The sequence below is a fragment of the Coregonus clupeaformis genome, chromosome 15 (genome assembly GCF_020615455.1).
Source record: "Coregonus clupeaformis isolate EN_2021a chromosome 15, ASM2061545v1, whole genome shotgun sequence".
Classification (NCBI taxonomy): Eukaryota; Metazoa; Chordata; class Actinopteri; order Salmoniformes; family Salmonidae; genus Coregonus; species Coregonus clupeaformis.
Genome location: NC_059206.1, coordinates 18,385,507 through 18,404,120, shown reverse-complemented (window position 1 = coordinate 18,404,120; position 18,614 = coordinate 18,385,507). Strand labels below are relative to the sequence as shown.

The 18,614-nt window shown below is 44.6% G+C and overlaps 1 protein-coding gene across 1 annotated transcript in view; it reads left to right on the top strand.

Annotated features, from left to right (window-relative positions):
- LOC121580047 (protein unc-13 homolog C) overlaps positions 1-18,614 on the top strand; it is a gene marked incomplete at its 3' end in the record, with an annotated part of 110,557 nt that overhangs the window by 35,653 nt on the left and 56,290 nt on the right. The window contains 4 exon segments of the mRNA XM_045225024.1: positions 1,056-1,061; positions 2,423-2,494; positions 16,125-16,344; positions 18,068-18,295. Coding sequence (XP_045080959.1) covers positions 1,056-1,061; positions 2,423-2,494; positions 16,125-16,344; positions 18,068-18,295 — 526 coding nt within the window.

The window sequence follows — 18,614 nt, the reverse complement described above, 5'->3', positions numbered from 1 at the left end:
TAGCACAGGGATAGGTAACCCTGTTCCTGGAGTGCCGCAGGTACTGCAGGATTTTGTTCCAAGTAGGCACCACACCAGACCATCAGTTCAGTGATTGCCTAAAACCATTACACACCTGGTCTTCCAGGTTGGTTAAATCAAAAACATGAAGTGCCTGCGGCACTCCAGGATCAGGGTTGCTTACCCCTGCCCTAGTATAAGGATATATCTATCTATTTTCTCTCAACACTCTGGTTTAGTGGACATTAATGTTACTATGTAATGTACATGTTAGTTAGTTAGTGTACTGTGTGTGAGTCAGTGGTGTAAAGTCCAACTGGCGTCACTGTAAACGTACCTGTACCTGCGTGTACCTGTTTGTCCTGTTTGGTGTTCGTCTGTTGGTGTGTCTACCAGACTTAACTAACGTGCAGAAGAGACAGCGGAAATATTATGATGAAATGCTTCATCCTACAGAGATGGGGCCAGGAGTTCTTCCCAGACCACAAGACCTGACCAGGAAAGACTCTGGGCACTAGCGGTGATAGCTAGCTGTAGTTTTTTTTCCTGGTTAGGTCATGTGGTCAGGAAAAAAAAACACCTGGACCTATACATGTACCAAGACTAACACTACAAATACCAAGCATGAGTGCAATTCTGTAATGTTTAATGCATGAAAATAATCTGATTCTGTAGATTGTATAACTCTAAATGACTGAGAGGAATTGTTCCATAGAGCTGACCTGTAATGCATGTCACAGAATGTCTTAGCTATAAAGCTCTCTGTTCAACCATGCTGTTGCTATTCTCTGTGTGAAATCAGGGCTTCGTTTGAAATGGCATCCTTTTCCCTTTATAGTGCACTACTTTTGACCAGAGCCCTATGGGCCCTGGCACCCTATTACCTACAGAGTGCACTACATGTGACCAGAACCCTATGGGCTCTGTTCAAAAGTAGTGCACTTAATGGGGAATAGGGTGCCATTTGAGATGCAGCCCATGTCTGCCTGCCAGACAGACAGCTTCTAATTGCATTTCTTGGTTTTTCTTTTCATTGCATCCGTGGAAACCATCAGGCTATGGTAAGTCAAAGCCCTTTACAAAATAATAACATTATACAAAATATATCTGGGTAAGTTGTTCTATTTCTCTCTGACTTCACTTATTGTTACGGCCTTGATAATGAACAAGAAGCTCGATAGAGGTTAATTCTTTGTAGTAGATATCCTGAGATGTCTTAATCGGACAGAGAGCTGTGTTTCTGTGACAGACCTGGGTTCAAACACTATTTGAAATCATTTAAAAATAGTTTTTCTGTGCTTGATTGAGCTTGCATGTCTTAATGGACCGATAGAATAGTCCCAAAATTGCTAACCCCAGTCCTGACAAGCTAGCACTCCAGAAAGACTAAAGAAAACGGTCAAAGTATTTGAAAGATTTCAAATAGCATTTGAACCCAGGTCTGCTTCCGTGAGGGTCTGGGATGGCTGGGGCCGGGGCGTGAAGACTATTATTTTGTTGCTTGATCTCTTATTTTCACAGTTGGTCTGACTGTTATGGCCATGGCCGCGAACAAGACAAAGATTTGTTTGTGGCACCGTAGTCTTTTTTGCCTCAGTCAGTGTCCCCAAAGGAGAGCCAGAGGCTAGAGAGAGCAGAGAGAGGGCAGGCTGATTAAACAAACTAGACTAACCAATCAACAAACAGAGAGGCCCCAGACCAGACAAATCTCTCTCTCTCTCTCTCTCTCTCTCTCTCTCTCTCTCTCTCTCTCTCTCTCTCTCTCTCTCTCTCTCTCTCTCTCTCTCTCTCTCTCTCTCTCTCTCTCTCTCTCTCTCTCTCTCTCTCTCTCTCTCTCTCTCTCTCTCTCTCTCTCTCTCTCTCTCTCTCTGTAATTTTGTTTATCTTACAAAGTCATGAGTCCATGTAAGATATCCACAGAAACAAAGCTCATTTAGCAGTTGAAGATGAGTTTGGTCTTTGCTCCAGCAAGGTTTAACTGATTAGAGACAGACAGGGCTAAACTATCTGTGCTGACTCCAAATGGCACCCGATTCCCTATAGAGTGCACTACTTTTGAGCAGGGCCAATTGGGATCAGGTCAAAATACTGTGCACTAAACAGGGAATATGGCATCCTTGGGAGTCAGCACAGACAGTTTAGCCCTGTCTGTTTCTGATCAGTTAAACCTTACTGGAGCAAAGAGACCAAACTGGTGAGGAGCAACCAGTTATTTGTATGGCAGACACCACAGTGATACGATAGTCAATTTCAGCATTAGAAGGTCCTTGACCCCCCCATGGCCCTGCTTCTAAAGCACAGTGACAATCCTGATGCAACGCTAGACCCCACTTCGTTTGATTATTAATATTGTGTCATGGTTCTTAGTTGCATACATTCACTCTTCTTTGTCTCTTTCTCTTTCTCTCTCTCTCTCTCCCAGACTCTCGCTGCTCGAAAGGCAGGCATCTCGTTCGCCCTGGTGACTAGATCGACCCTGAACAATGAGGACCTGGTAGGTCGCCCCACTCACTGCCTTCATGTAAATCACTGGACAATCAGATCACCCAGGGGTAAAGATGGGGAGGGACTAATGTGATGGGCCATGCATAATATAATAATATGCCATTTAGCAGACGCTTTTATCCAAAGCGACTTACAGTCATGCGTGCATACATTTTTGTGTGTGGGTGGTCCCGGGGATCGAACCCACTACCTTGGCGTTACAAGCGCCGTGCTCTACCAGCTGAGCTACAGAGGACCACCACCAGTGTTTTTGCATAAAGGCAAAAACACTGCCACGGTTTGAGGAGGTGTGTGTGTGTGTGTGTGTATGTGGGGGGTTAAGGGGGCACACAGAGCTGGGGTTGGGGGTGCTTTGACACATACAGACACGGACCCCTGCAGCCATGTTAAAACTGTCAGTGTGTGTGTGTGTGTGTGTGTGTGTGTGTGTGTGTGTGTGTGTGTGTGTGTGTGTGTGTGTGTGTGTGTGTGTGTGTGTGTGTGTGTGTGGCTTTCATTGCATCCGTCAACGAGCGTGTGTGTGTGTTCAGAGATGAATGTCACAAGACCTGCATGGCATTGTACTCGAACTGTCCAGGATCTAAAGATTAGCTAGAAGCTAGATATATATGGTCAGACTAAATGACTCTATTTCATTACTTTATGGACTCGCTTGCGTCAGTAGCTTGTGTCTGTAAAGTCAGACTAGATTAGCCTGTTTCATCACTGTAGAGAGTAGATTAGCTATATTAGCTTGTCAGTACAGTAGGAATGAACAGGTAGACAGTAATGTTGCTGAGAGACAATCTGCTTAATGATGAACACTGCTGTGCTGTACGAGAGAGAGAGAGAGAGAGAGAGCGAGAGAGAGAGGGAAAGAAACATCTTAATCGATGGAGGGAGAATTTGTCTTCCTTTCCGCTGACCTCCAGAGCTTTCTGCTTTAATTGATTGCAATCCTCCTTTCCTTCCCTCCCTCCATTCCTCTCCTCCCACTAAATAAATAAAGACAGTTGGATGGGATGCTACATTTCCTAATATCACTAATGCCATACCAGTAATGCAGTCTATCACAATACAGTTTACCACAGAAATTGTCATTATTGTAGGTAACTATTACGTTAACGTATAATGTAGGTAGGTAACGTTATTACACTGTCAAAGTGGCGCACAATTGGGGCGGCGCACAATTGACCCAGGGTAGGGGAGGGAATGGCCGGATGGGATGTAGCTCAGTTGGTAGAGCATGGCGTTTGCAACGCCAGGGTTGTGGGTTCGATTCCCACGGTATGAAAAAATAATAATAATGTATGCACTCACTAACTGTAAGTCGCTCTGGATAAGAGCGTCTGCTAAATGACTAAAATGTAAATGTAAAGTAATTTTTATGATTGTGTTATTACAGTAGTGTAGTTAACTGTATTACAGTTATGTAGTTCAGTGGTTATCAAACCTCTCCTCAGGACCCCCAGATGTTTCTGAATTTTTTTGTAGCCCTGAACTAGCTCACCTGATTAACCTATTCAAGAGCTTGATAATTAGTTGACGAGTTGAATCAAGTGAACTAGCTTTAGAATTGTTCAAATAAATGGGACGGCTGGGGGTCCCCGAGAAGAGTCTTGAAAACCCCTGTTGTAGTTAATCAGAGTATAACTGCAGAATGTGAGATCTGTAGTCCCATGTGTAGCTGCATATTATGGGATCTGTAGTCCTTAGTGTAGCTGCAGTTGGGAGAAGTAGTCCTTGGCTGCAGATTATTTTGTGGTTTTAAGTAGGACGAGCAGATGTTGGTGTTTTATCTACTAAATTGACAAGAGAACATCCCTAAGAGAACTGTATCTCAGATTACACTGTAAACACCCATATGCTGTTGAGAGGAGAGGAGAAAAGGAGGAGAGGAGAGAGGGAGGAGAGGGGAGGAGAGAGGGAGGAGAGGAGAGGAGAGGAGAGAGGGAGGAGAAGAGAGGAAAGGAGATAGGGATGAGAGGAGAGGAGAGAGGGAGGAGAGGGGAGGAGAGAGGGAGGAGAGGAGAGGAGAGGAGAGGAGAGGAGAGGAGAGGAGAGGAGAGGAGAGGAGAGGAGAGGAGAGGAGAGGAGAGGAGAGGAGAGGAGAGGAGAGGAGAGGAGAGGAGAGGAGATAGGGATGAGAGGAGAGGAGAGGAGAGGAGAGGAGAGGAGAGGAGAGGAGAGGAGAGGAGAGGAGATGAGATAGGGATGAGAGGAATGGAGAGGAGAGAAAAAGGGGGGAAGAGGAGAGAGGGAAGAGGGAAGAGAGATTAGAGGAGATAGGGAGGAAAGGAGAGGGTATAAGAGGAGAGCGGGAGGAGAGGAGTAGAAATGGAGAGAAGAGGAGAAGAGAAGAGAGGGGCATGGGGGAGGATTGAGAAACGAATGAGAGAAGGAGGAGAGGATAGAAAAGAAGCAAGAGAGGAGAGGAGAGTGGAGTGACGGTGTCACAGTGAGCCAGTCAGGTGTCTCTGATGTCATTAATCCAGCAGCAGGGAGAAAGACAAGCTAGTACATTCAGGACAGATGTTTCGGCCAACTACCCCCCTCCCCTTCTCTCCGTCTCTTTTATCCCGCTCTCTCTCTCTCTTTTCTCTCTCTATCCCTCTCTTTTATCTCTCTCTGCTTTGCCTTTTGGAGCAGAAAGATCAGGCAGAGGATGACTGTCTGTGTGTCTGTCTTCAGAACTGGAAATCTCTACACATAAAAAAATGCACACTAACTGGACAATACATTATATACACTGGCGTTGGGGAACCTGCCAAGTTGATATCTACCGTAGTTGGTAACTGTTTACTTTGACTACATATCCATTTATTATACATCTATAAGCATTTCATGAATGTGTTATTACAGGTCACACCCGAATTATTAAAGGTTAATGATAAATATCCATAGCATATCTATAGCGCATTCATGTCATGCAATGCAAGAGATCATTTTTAGGTATCTTAATAGATGCATCATTACAACGACAGCGTAGTGTCATCATTATGGCTGTTCTCGAAAAGTGTGCTTCTGCCATACCAGTGTTAGTTAATATGCTAAAAGTCCAAACCACGTTTTGAAAATGATGCTAATATATTGCCTGTAACAGCTCCATTTCCCGGTAAAGGTCCGTGATTTACCTTCTTATTTTTCAATGGTGCTTGAAGATCCCCACAGGGTTGATTCCTCAGGGTACATATTACGGATCAAATGGTGTATTTGAGTGTCATATCATAACTCTTTCATAACTCTTGAACAACCCTCCCCACATCACAATTAAGTTGGTCATACTGGTCTATAACGCACACATCAAGGGTCTATGTATGAATTCTATGCAGGCAATCACGGTCCTGTACCGGCTATATATCAGCATCATTTTCAAAACGTGGTTTGGTCTTTTAGCATATTAACTAACACTGGTATGGCTTAACTAACACTTTTGAGAACAGCCATAATGATGACACTACGCTGTCATTGTAATGATGCATCTATTAAGATACCTAAAAATAAGCTCTTGCATTGCATGACATGAATGCGCTATAGATATGCTATGGATATATTTCATTAACCTTTCATAATGCAGTTGGGACCTGTTATAAGATGTTCATGAAATGCTTATAGATGTGTAATAAATGGATGTAGTCAGAGTAAATCGTTACCAAACAGGGTATCTATCCCAGGAGGCTCAGATATAGGCCTTACCCACAAATCAACAAGATGGCCATGCATTTTCGTGCCACAAGACTGTGTTAGCCCTCTGAGCTAATGCTTCGGCACTGTCACGTCAGATTCTGATGTCTATCCACTGAAGACTGCCATGACACATTATTAACCAAGTTACATAACATGATATACAGTAGACGTTTAACATCTCTCTCTCTCTCTCTCTCTCTCTCTCTCTCTCTCTCTCTCTCTCTCTCTCTCTCTCTCTCTCTCTCTCTCTCTCTCTCTCTCTCTCTCTCTCTCTCTCTCTCTCTCTCTCTCTCTCTCTCTCTCTCTCTCTCTCTCTCTCTCTCTCTCTCTCTCTCTCTCTCTCTCTCTCTCTCTCTCTCTCTCTCTCTCTCTCTGTGTCAGAGATACAGCAGCTAGCTAGCAGCTAAAAGACATGCAGACAGCTGGTAGCCGGCAGGTTTTGTTCCTGAAAGTTACAGTAAGGATGTGACTCACCTGATACTTCTCCAGGTCTGACAGGCCTGGATTAAACAGGACAGGGAATAGGGGGATTACAAAAGAGGGGATGAAAGAGAAGAGGAATGGGAAAAGGGTAGAAGGGGATACTCTTATCTAGGGCTCTCCTCTGGGCTATAGTTTTAAAGGGCTCAGCAGCCTGCTCTGTGGTGTGTGTGCGTGTGAGTGTGTGTGTGAGTGTGCGTGTGTTTGTGTGTGTGTGTGTGTGTGTGTGTTATGCAGCTCAGCAGCCAGCCAGTAGATGTGATGATGAAGAGGGTTTCCTGGCCTGGTCAGGAGCCATGTGATGTCACAGAGATCACTCCTCTGCAGCTGCCTCCTCACAACCTCCTCAGATTAAAACACCATCATATTCTTTCCCTCAGGACCCAGTATGTGGGTGGGTGTGTGAGGATTGCTGAACGGCCTGTGGCTGTAAGACTTGTTGTCATTAAGGCCCTGTGGTGGCCTGCAGAGGCTGGGGGCAACAGCACCACTTTACATCAGCAGCGAGAACTGTGTGTGTGTGACTTTAGATCATCAGGAAGAGTCAGTGGTTTCAATACTGCTGCCTCTAATGGATCTGTGGGGGTCTTGAAAGTACTGTGTGTGTGTGTGTGTGTGTGTGTGTGTGTGTGTGTGTGTGTGTGTGTGTGTGTGTGTGTGTGTGGAAGGAGTAAAGTCATTTAAATGAGAGTGAGGGGAGGGAAGGAGGAGTGGAGGCTGGGAGAGGGAGGGAGGGAGGGAGGGAGGGAGGGAGGGAAGTACTCAATAGAGAAATTGTCGTCGTCTCTGGGAGGGCAGTATGTCACCTCTCTACGTCTCTCTCCTTTCTGACACACACTGTAAAAGGCAAATTTACTGCACCCATTGATTCTTTCAGTACAGTAGCTGGCAACGCTCACTAGGGATTCAAGCCTTTGCGTTCATTCTCCAGCAGCACGGCGAATCACAGCGAAACACACACACACATCACACACACATGCATGCAGGCAAGTCAATTCAAAGAGCTTTATTGGAATTGGAAACATGTTTACATTGCCAAAGCAAGTCGAATAAATAATTCACAAAAGTGAAATAAACAATCAGAAATTAACCGTAAACATTACACTCGCAGTCTGCGTTCCAATTCATCCCAAAGGTGTTCGATGGGGTTGAGGTCAGGGCTCTGTGCAGGCCAGTCAAGTTCTTCCACAACCGATCTCAACAAACCATTTCTGTATGGACCTGGCTTTGTGCACGGGGGCATTGTCATGCTGACAGAGGAAAGGATCTTCCCCAAACTGTTACCACAAAGTTGGAAGCACAGAATTGTCTAGAATATCATTGTATGCTGTAGCGTTAAGATTTCCCTTCACTGAAACTAAGGGGCCTAGCCCGACCATGATAAACCGCCCCAGACCATTATTCCTCCTCCACCAAACTTTACAGTTGGCACTATGCATTGGGGCAGGTAGCGTTCTCCTGGCATTCGCCAAACCAAGATTTGTCCGTCAGACTTACAGATGGTGAAGCGTGATTCATCGCTCCAGAGAACGCATTTCCACTGCTCCAGAGTCCAATAGCTGCGAGCTTTACACCACTCCAGCTGACGTTTGGCATTGCGCATGGCGATCTTAGGCTTGTGTGCGGCTGCTCGGCCATGGAAACCCAGTTCATGAAGCTCCCGACTAACAGTTATTGTGCTGACGTTGCTTCCAGAGGCAGTTTGGAACTCGGTAGTGAGTGTTGCAACCGAGGACAGACGATTTTTATGTGCTACGCGCTTCAGCACTCAGTGGTCCCGTTCTGTGAGCTTGTGTGGCCTACCACTTCGCGGCTGAGCCGTTGTTGCTCCTAGACGTTTCCACTTCACAATAACAGCACTTACAGTTGACTGGGGCAGCTCTAGCAGGGCAGAAATTTGTCGAACTGACTTGTTGGAAAGGTGACATCCTATGATGGTGCCACGTTGAAAGTCACTGAGCTCTTCAGTAAGGTCTTCTCCTGCCAATGATTGTCTATGGAGATAGCATGGCTGTGTGCTCGATTTTATACACCTGTCAGCAACAGGTGAGGCTGAAATAGCCGAATCCATTCATTTGAAGGGGTGTCTACATACTTTTGTATATCTATGGTATTTCACCTAATAGATATGGGATTTTATCAAAATTGGACTTGTTTTCAAATTCTTTGTGGGTCTGTGTAATCTGAGGGAAATACTGTATGTGTCTCTGATATACATCAAATCAAATTGTATTTGTCACATACAAGTGTTTAGCAGATGTTATAGCGGGTGTAGCGAAATGCTTGTGCTTCTAGCTCCGACAGTGCAGTAATATCTAACAATTACACAACATATACTGTACCCAATACACACAAAAAAGTAAGGAATGGGATTTAAGAATATATACATATATGGACAAGCAATGACAGAGCGGCATGGACTAAGATACAGAAGAATATTATAGAATAGAATGCAGTATATACATATGAGATGAGTAGTGCAAGATATGTAAACATTATTAAAGTGACTAGTGTTCCATTTCTTAAAGTGGCCAGTGATTTCAATAGACAGCAGCAGCCTCTAATGTGCTAGTGATGGCTATTTAACAGTCTGATGGCCTTGAGATAGAAGCTGTTTTTCTCTCGGCCCCAGCTTTGATGCACCTGTACTGACCTCGCCTTCTGGATGATAGCGGGGTGAACAGGCAGTGGCTCGGGTGGTTGATGTCTTGATGATCAAGTTACCGTACCAGGCGGTGATACAGCCCGACAGGATGCTCTCAATTGTGCATCTGTAAAAGTTTGTGAGGGTTTTAGGTGATAAGCCAAATTTCTTCAGCCTCCTGAGGTTGGGGAGGCTCTGTTGCTCCTTCTTCACCACACTGTCTGTGTGGGTGGACCATTTCAGTTTGTTGGTGATGTAAAAGCCAAGGAACTTGAAGCTTTCCACCTTCTCCACTGCGGTCCCGTCGATGTGGATAGGGGGGTGCACCCTCTGCTGTTTCCTGAAGTCCACAATCATCTCCTTTGTTTTGTTGATGTAGAGTGAGAGGTTATTTTCCTGGCACCATATAGTCATTGGCAGGAGGTTAGGAAGTGCAGCTCAGTTTCCACCTCATCTTGTGGGCAGTGGGCATGTAGCCTGTCGTCGAGAGAGTCAAGTCTGCCTATGGTGGCCTCTGTCAATAGCATGGCTATGCTATCTACATAGTCAAAGTTTTCCTTAATTGTGGGTCAGTCACAGTGGTCAGGTATTCTGCCACTGTGTACTCTCTGTTTAGGGCCAAATAGCATTCTAGTTTGCTTTGTTTTTTAGTTAGTGTCAAGTAATTATCTTTTTTGTTTCTCATGATTTGGCTGGGTTGAATTGTGTTGCTGTCCTGGGGCTCTGTGGGGTCTGTTTGTGTTTGTGAACAGAGCCCCAGGACAAGCTTGCTTAGGGGACTCTTCTCTAGGTTAATCTCTCTGTACGTGATGGCTTTGTTATGGAAGGTCTGGTAATCGCTTAACGGCTCTTTTCTGGATTTTTATAATTAGCTGGTATCATCCTAATTCTGCTCTTCATGCATTATTTGGTGTTTTACGTTGTACACTGAGGGCATATTTTCAGAATTCTGCAGTCTCAATTTGTTTTTTCTCCAATTCTGTGAATTCTTGGTTGGTATTCAGACCCCAGACCTCACAATCTTAGAGGATAATGGGTCCTATATCTCATTTAAGTATTTTTTGCCAGATCCTAATTGGGATGTCAAATTGTATGTTCCTTTTGATGGCGTAGATGGCCCTTCTTACCTTGTCTCTCAGATTGTTCACAGCTTTATGGAAGTTACCTGTGGTGCTGATGTTTAGGCCAAGGTAGGTATTAGAGGTGTTATACTCCTCATACTCGTATTCATAATCCTTTCCATTTTATTACACTTGATACTCGTAATCAGATTTACTTGTAATCGGAAAACCCGGAAGTGCGCTTTAAAGTCCGGTAAAGCCTATACCTCAAGTGCACATTACTGCGCGATCACTCAGAGCGCATCTCAGAGTGCATTGTTATGTTCCTTCACTCATTCACACATTGTGTTCAAAGGTAAACGACCCCCGACAGATGAAAATGCACATGATTTACTTACCTAGTCCTATTCAATTATCAATGAAATAGGCTAATAAATAGCCTAATATATGGCTGGTAGATGAAGGTAGGCTAATTCACTTGCCCCATCTATTGTTTCACTTTCGAGAGGAGCAAAACTTATCTCCCGACACTTATGCCTCAACATTTGTGCAATCAAACAATCTAGATTTGTCATTTTAATTTCTAATGACCTGTCGTTCGGTAAACATGCCTGGGGGAGAATAAATTGTCATAGCAAGCAAGCATGGGCTTGGATCACGACATAACAACAGACTTCGTCAGCAATGGAATAATTACAAAGACAGACAAAGTAGGCCTACTAAACAATTCCAAGTAGACAGACAAAAACAACCATATGGCCTCAGCAAAGTCAACAGGAATTTACTAGATTGAACAACAATGACTAGCTATGGATTCTGATTCATACACAATGTATGGAGAAGGGAACACTTGTGCCCTGAGGCGAGTGACTGTGAGTGAGTGAAACAGAGCCGCGCTTGTCTGTCTGGGGAAATGAGAGCAGAGGGAGTGCGGCTTGTTCTAATCCAATCGTTGCAGCAGGCTCAACCGATAACCCGCCCGTTTCTTTAAAGACAGATGAACTAGCCAATAGTTGTTTAGCGCACACAGCGTTTCAATCTCTTTGAGTGAAAGAGAGATGCGTGCTGACAGCTGAACATTTCTTTTTTCGATAAGGAATAATTACAGGAAATACTTGTCACAATCGTATCCGAATATTCTCAATATCCGTTACGATACTTGTTCTGTCTGAGTACTCGGCACACCCATAGTAGGTATAGTTTTTTGTGTGCTATAGGGCAACGGTGTCTAGATGGAATTTGTAAACTAAATTTGTAAACTTTCCTGAACCAACACTTCCACTTCTAGCTCTGACTTTGCTAATAACTACTTTATTGAGGAAGGGTGTACTTACTATGCCTGTGATATGTGGTTGTCCCACCTAGCTATCTTACATTTACATTTTAGTCATTTAGCAGACACTCTTATCCAGAGCGACTTACAGGAGCAATTTGGGTTAAGTGCCTTGCTCAAGGGCACATCGACAGATTTTTCACCTAGTCGGCTTGGGGATTAGAACCAGCAACCTTTCGGTTACTGGCACAAAGCTCTTAACCACTAAACTACCTGCCATTCTTAAGATGAATGCACTAACTGTAGGTCGCTCTGGATAAGTGCGTCTACTAAATGACTAAAATGTAAAATGTAAAAATGTATTTGTGGTCCTGGCAACTGGACATTTTTTGGAACACCATTATTTTGGTCTTACTGAGATTCACTTTCAGGGCTTGGTTTGAAGAAATCAACTGTGGGAGCAATTATTAGGAAATGGAAGACATACAAGACCACTGATAATCTCCCTCGATCTGGGGCTCCACGCAAGATCTCACCCCTTGGGGTCAAAATGATCACAAGAACGGTGAGCGAAAATCCCAGAACCACACGGGGGGACCTAGTGAATGACCTGCAGAGAGCTGGGACCAAAGTAACAAAGCCTACCATCAGTAACACACTACGCCGCCAGGGACTCAAATCCTGCAGTGCCAGACGTGTCCCCCTGCTTAAACCAGTACATGTCCAGGCCCGTCTGAAGTTTGCTAGAGTGCATTTGGATGATCCAGAAGAGGATTGGGAGAATGTCATATGGTCAGATGAAACCAAAATAGAACTTTTTTGGTAAAAACTCAACTCGTCGTGTTTGGAGGACAAAGAATGCTGAGTTGCATCCAAAGAACACCATACCTACTGTGAAGCATGGGGGTGGAAACATCATGCTTTGGGGCTGTTTTTCTGCAAAGGGACCAGGACGACTGATCCGTGTAAAGGAAAGAATGAATGGGGCCATGTATCATGAGATTTTGAGTGAAAACCTCCTTCCATCAGCAAGGTTATTGAAGATGAAACGTGGCTGGGTCTTTCAGCATGACAATGATCCCAAACACACCGCCCGGGCAACGAAGGAGTGGCTTCGTAAGAAGCATTTCAAGGTCCTGGAGTGGCCTAGCCAGTCTCCAGATCTCAACCCCATAGAAAATCTTTGGAGGGAGTTGAAAGTCCGTGTTGCCCAGCGACAGCCCCAAAACATCACTGCTCTAGAGGAGATCAGCATGGAGGAATGGGCCAAAATACCAGCAACAGTGTGTGAAAACCTTGTGAAGACTTACAGAAAACGTTTGACCTGTGTCATTGCCAACAAAGGGTATATAACAAAGTATTGAGAAACTTTTTGATATTGACCAAATACTTATTTTCCACCATAATTTGCAAATAAATTCATAAAAAATCCTACAATGTGATTTTCTGGATTTTTTTTCCTCATTTTGTCTGTCATAGTTGACGTGTACCTATGAAGAAAATTACAGGCCTCTCTCATTTTTTTAAGTGGGAGAACTTGCACAATTGGTGGCTGACTAAATACTTTTTTCCCCCACTGTACCAGAGCTGAGAATGATGTCAAAGAGTTTAAGTATAGCCAATTGGATTTTGTGGTCTGTATATTTTATCATTTCATTTAGGATGGCATCAGCACCACAGGCCTTTTGGGTTGGATGGTTTGAATTTTGTCCTGTAGTTCATTCAATGTACTTGGAGAATCCAGTGGGTTCTGGTAGTCTTTAATAGCTGATTCTAAGATTTGTAATTGATCATGTATACAGTATGTTTTTGCTGTTTGTTCTTTGTTATAGGGCCAAAAAGATTGGAGAAGTGGTTTATCCATACATCTCAATTTTGAATTGATAGCTGTTCATGTTGTTGTTTGTTTGGTGTGTTCCAATTGTCCCAGAAGTGGTTAGATTCTATGGATTCTTCAATTACATTGTGCTGATTTCAGATGTGCTGTTCCTTCTTTTTTCTTAGCGTATTTCTGTACTGTTTTAGTATTTCACCATAGTGAAGGCGTAGGCTTAGGTTTTCTTGTCTCTGGGTTCTTGGTTGGATAGGTCCCCCGCCCCTCTCTCTCTCTCCCTCTCTTTCTACCCTACACAGTAAAGTATTCTGTCTGGATAGGCCCTTCACTATAAAGCACTCAGACTGAACAAAGAAAGAGAAAGTGTATTAGGGTGCGAGTTGAGCCAGTGAGTCCAATGGGAGTCTGATTGATAGTCTCTGAACCACAGTATGCACGAGTGGGTGTGTGTGTGTGCATTTATTTTTTAAAGAAATGCAGTCTTGCCTGTGAGGTGGGGGCGGCAAACCAAATCTCGCTTAGAGCCCCCGAAAGGCTAGAGGTGGCCGTGTGTGTCTGTGGGTGGGTGTCTGTGTGTGTCTGTGTGTGGGTGTCTGTGTGTGTCTGTGTGTGTGCGCTCGTGCATGCGTCCGTGTGTGTGAGTGAGTGAGCCTGATTGATAGTCTATGGACCACATGGTGGACTTGGGGCATTCATATGTTTGACCTCTCCATCTATCAGCAGTGAAATACTCAGGAATGCGCTGTTCTGTGAAGGGAGTAGTACACAGCGTTGTAAGAGATCTTTAATCAGCACAACAGTTTTCAGCTGTGCTAACATAATTGCAAAAAGGTTTTCTAATGATCAATTAGCCTTTTAAAATGATAAACTTGGATTAGTAAACACAACGTGCCATTGGAACACAGGACTGATGGTTGCTGATAATGAGCCTCTGTACACCTATGTAGATATTCCATTAAAAATAAGCCGTTTCCAGCTACAATAGCCATTTACAACATTAACAATGTCTAGACTATTTCAATTTGATGTTATTTTAATGGACAAGAAAATTGCTTTTCTTTTGAAAACAAGGACATTTCTAAGTGACCCCAAACTTTTGAACGTTAGTGTACATTTAATATAGCCAATCAATAAACAAACCCAAATCAATTCGCATTCATTCAAAACAGGGGTTTTATGTGGCTGTAGTACTAAGGCTGAGGCTATTGCATGACATGGCATGCAAAGCTTGGTTGATATGTACAACCGTGTGTTCCTGGTGTTAGCTGATACATTGTTCCTTTACTCTTTGATTTCTGGTAGAACATGGTTGAGTTGTGCATTAATAAAACACACTGGTATCAGAGCCACTTAGCTAAAGGATGCTCTTTAAATGCTAATAATGTAATGACACCCTTGCCCCTATATAATGTACACTAAACGGAGAATATGGTTAATATTGACACATAGCCCTATAAGAAAGTTGCCTTTGGCTGTAGTGTAGAGGTTCAGCATAATGCACATTACTTGGAGTGCACAATATAGAGATTAGGGTATCATTATGGACTGAAAGGTCAGCCTGGTTGCTCAAGAGCCACTTAGAAATCTGACGTCTGTCCATGTACCCAGCACGTGGGCAGATGCCTTCAAAACCGGCCACTAGGGGCAACGGTGAGCACTATTCCCATCAAGTAGCTTGGGTTTTGCAAGAGCATTGTGGACGAGGGTGGCAGATAGGCCGTGAGCTCCGGCACCGACGGTCGCGTGTTCAATCCCAGTGATAGGCAGTAGTTTTTGTTGTTTTTGTTTTAACCTTATCCCGAACCATAACCCTTAACTTAACCATTAGGAATTAATAGCTAAACTTAACCAGCAGCGAGGCACCGGTGACAGCAGTTGTGCAACCCGGGGTGCTGCTTTTATTTTTCTTATTTATTTAACCGTTATTTAACTAGGCAAGTCAATTAGGAACATCAGTAGGTGTCCAAAACACCTAGAAATGTGATGTTTCGTGCAACTTCAAAATTTGACGTTTGGAGAAATTTGGATAAACTTCAGAATCTGAAGTAAAATTTGTCAAACCATGAAATCTTTTTGGGAAGTAGCCTTATTAGAAAGTAGCCTATAGCAGTGTATGGTCAGCATAATACACACTACTTGTAGTGCACTATATGGAGCATAGGATAGCATTAAAAAGCAGCCTAAAGCTGTGTGTGGTCAGCATAATGTACACTATAAGGGGAATTTAGTGTTGTGGACGCAGCCATATTATCTTATTAGAAAGTAGCCTATAGCGATGGGGTTTAAAGCAACACAGTGCTATAGCTCATTTAGGTTTTAATGAGACTGGACTGACCCTGGGGACGCTTGGCCTTTAAAATGACCTCTGTCCTTAGACCTTCTCCCTTTACCGCTGGGGTGTGTGTGTGTGTGTGTGTGTGTGTGTGTGTGTGTGTGTGTCTGTGTGTGTGTGTGTGTGTACGTGCGGAGCAGAGCTCTGGTCCCCTACAGCAACACTCGTGTTTTATAATCTGACCTCTGACCTCTCACTCCCACCCACTTTCTTCCTTCCCTCTCCTTTCTTCTCTATATTTCTCCTTCTGTCTCTCTCTCCCCCCTCTTTCTCGCTCCTCCGCCCTCTTCTCCTCTCCTCTCCTCTCCCCCCTCTCTCCTCCTCTCCAGAAACTGCACGTGTTTAGGAAGACGTTACAGGCGTTGATCTATCCCATCTCGTCTACGACGCCTCATAACTTTGAGGTGTGGACGGCCACCGCCCCGACCTACTGCCATGAGTGTGAGGGCCTGCTGTGGGGCATCGCCAGGCAGGGCATGCGCTGCTCCGAGTGTGGTGTCAAATGCCACGAGAAGTGTCAGGATCTACTCAACGCCGACTGTCTACAGAGTAAGGAAATACACACACACACACACACACACACACACACACACACACACAGGGTCGCACTCCCACACACACAGGCTCACACCCACAAACACAGGTTTGCACTCCCACTCGCAAGCACACACGCACACACACACACATACATACATACACAGGCTCACACCCACACACACAGGCTCGAACTCCCACTTGCACACACACACATAGGCTCGTACTCACACTTACTCACACACACACACACACACACACACAGGCTTGAACTCCCACTCGCACGCACACACACACAGGCTCGCACGCACACACACACAGGCTCACACACACACACAGGCTCACACATACACAGGCTCACACACACACACACACACACACACACACACACACACACACACACACACACACACACACACACACACACACACACACACACATACACATTCACACAGAATATGCATTCATATGGGTTACGGATTCAAAGCAACAATGGGAGAGTTCTATCTTCCTTTAGTTGCAATTTCTTCCCATAATATTTACAATGGGAGCTATGTGAGCACTGTCCACTGTCCTGTGGGGCTGAACTTCAGAATCCAGATTATGTTGCTGTCCACTTCAGTGGTGCTGAATCGCAGATCCCTGCTTTTACAGCTTGTTTGTTTACTGCAGCACCATTGGACATTTTACTCCATATAGCATACACCAGATGCCATGTGTGTGTGCATGCATGTGTGTGCATGTGTGTGTGTGTGTATGTTGTATCCAGCTGTTGTCTCCAGCCTTACAGGGAGGGTGTCTCCTCTGGCTCTCAGTATGACATTATTCTCTGCCTCCCAGCCTGCTTTGAAGTGTAGCTAGCTCTGAAACGTGTTTGTGTTTGGACTTAAACACACACACATCCTCTCCATCTTGTTAGGGTAATGTTTATTTAAACTGGTTCCTTCCATTCTACAGTAGCAGGTCATGTTTTGGGTAGTATCTAGAGGTTTATCCTAGTGTGTTTTGATTGGATGACAGTAGACGTGTGACACGTTAGCCCCAGGACCGTCGTCACTCTCTGTAACTGGATTAGCTACACTCTGAATGATAGAACACTCTGATTGCTTCCCAAATGGCACCCTATTCCCTATATAGTGCACTACTTTTAGTAGTGCACTATATAGGGAAAATAGTGTAATTTGGTACGCATACATAGTGTTTTATTCAAATGATGATTCATGTTTAATTTGATCTCAATCGCATTTCATGACCTCGCCAAAGATGACAGGCGAGATAACTCGATTAGAGGAGGAGAGAAAAAGAGAGAGAGGGAGGGGAGAGAGGGGAGAGGGGGGGTCCAAAAAAAGCATGAGCAGAAAGCAGAACTGTGTGTTTGAGAGAGAGGCCATGGCCAAAGGCTTTATAACCCCCACCCCCTACTCACACACACAAACACACAGAGTAAGTGTGGGGACAAAGGATGCTTCTAAGTGTGTTCTAAGCACAGCCAATATTTGTAACATTCTCCTCCTACAACAACTGCTTCCCATTGTGTTCTAGGGACAAGATACCCAAAATAGAAAGGTAGAGAGAGAAAGACAGAGTCCAGAAAGAGCAGGGGAGAAAGTTATCTGTGTGTTTGATAGATGGGCCTGAGGAAATCTAAGGGCGGTGGACAAGAGTTGTAAGCACGATGCTGTATCCTAATGTGTAATGGTGTGTGTGTCTGTTTACCTGTTTGTGTGTGGTGTTCTAGGGGCGGTGGAGAAGAGTTCTAAGCACGGCGCTGAGGACAAGACCCTGAACATCATCATGGCCATGAAGGAGAGGATGAAGATCAGGGAGAAGAACCGGCCTGAGGTGTTTGAGGTCATCCAGGAGATGTTTGGGATCTCTAAAGAGGACTTTACTGGACACCTGAAGACCGCCAAGCAAGCAGTGCTGGAGGGAACCTCCAAGTGGTCTGCCAAGATCAACATCACAGGTTAGTAGTACCAACACTAAGAACTGAGCCCTAGCCCCTAGCCAAGCAGGCTATACTGGAGGGAACCTCCAAGTGGTCCGCCAAGGTCAACATCACATCTTAGCACAATCACAATCACTGAGGCCTAGTGCTGGGAAGGTTTGCTGGACTATAATAAATGGTTTCAGATCCTCTTGAGCAAGGCACATAGCTGGAAGGGCACTGCACAACTGTGGCTGATCCTATGCTCCGCCTGATTGGTGGTGTGTGTGTGTGTGTGTGTGTGTGTGTGTGTGTGTGTATTATCTGACGGGGGTGAGAACAGAGCATACAGATCCTC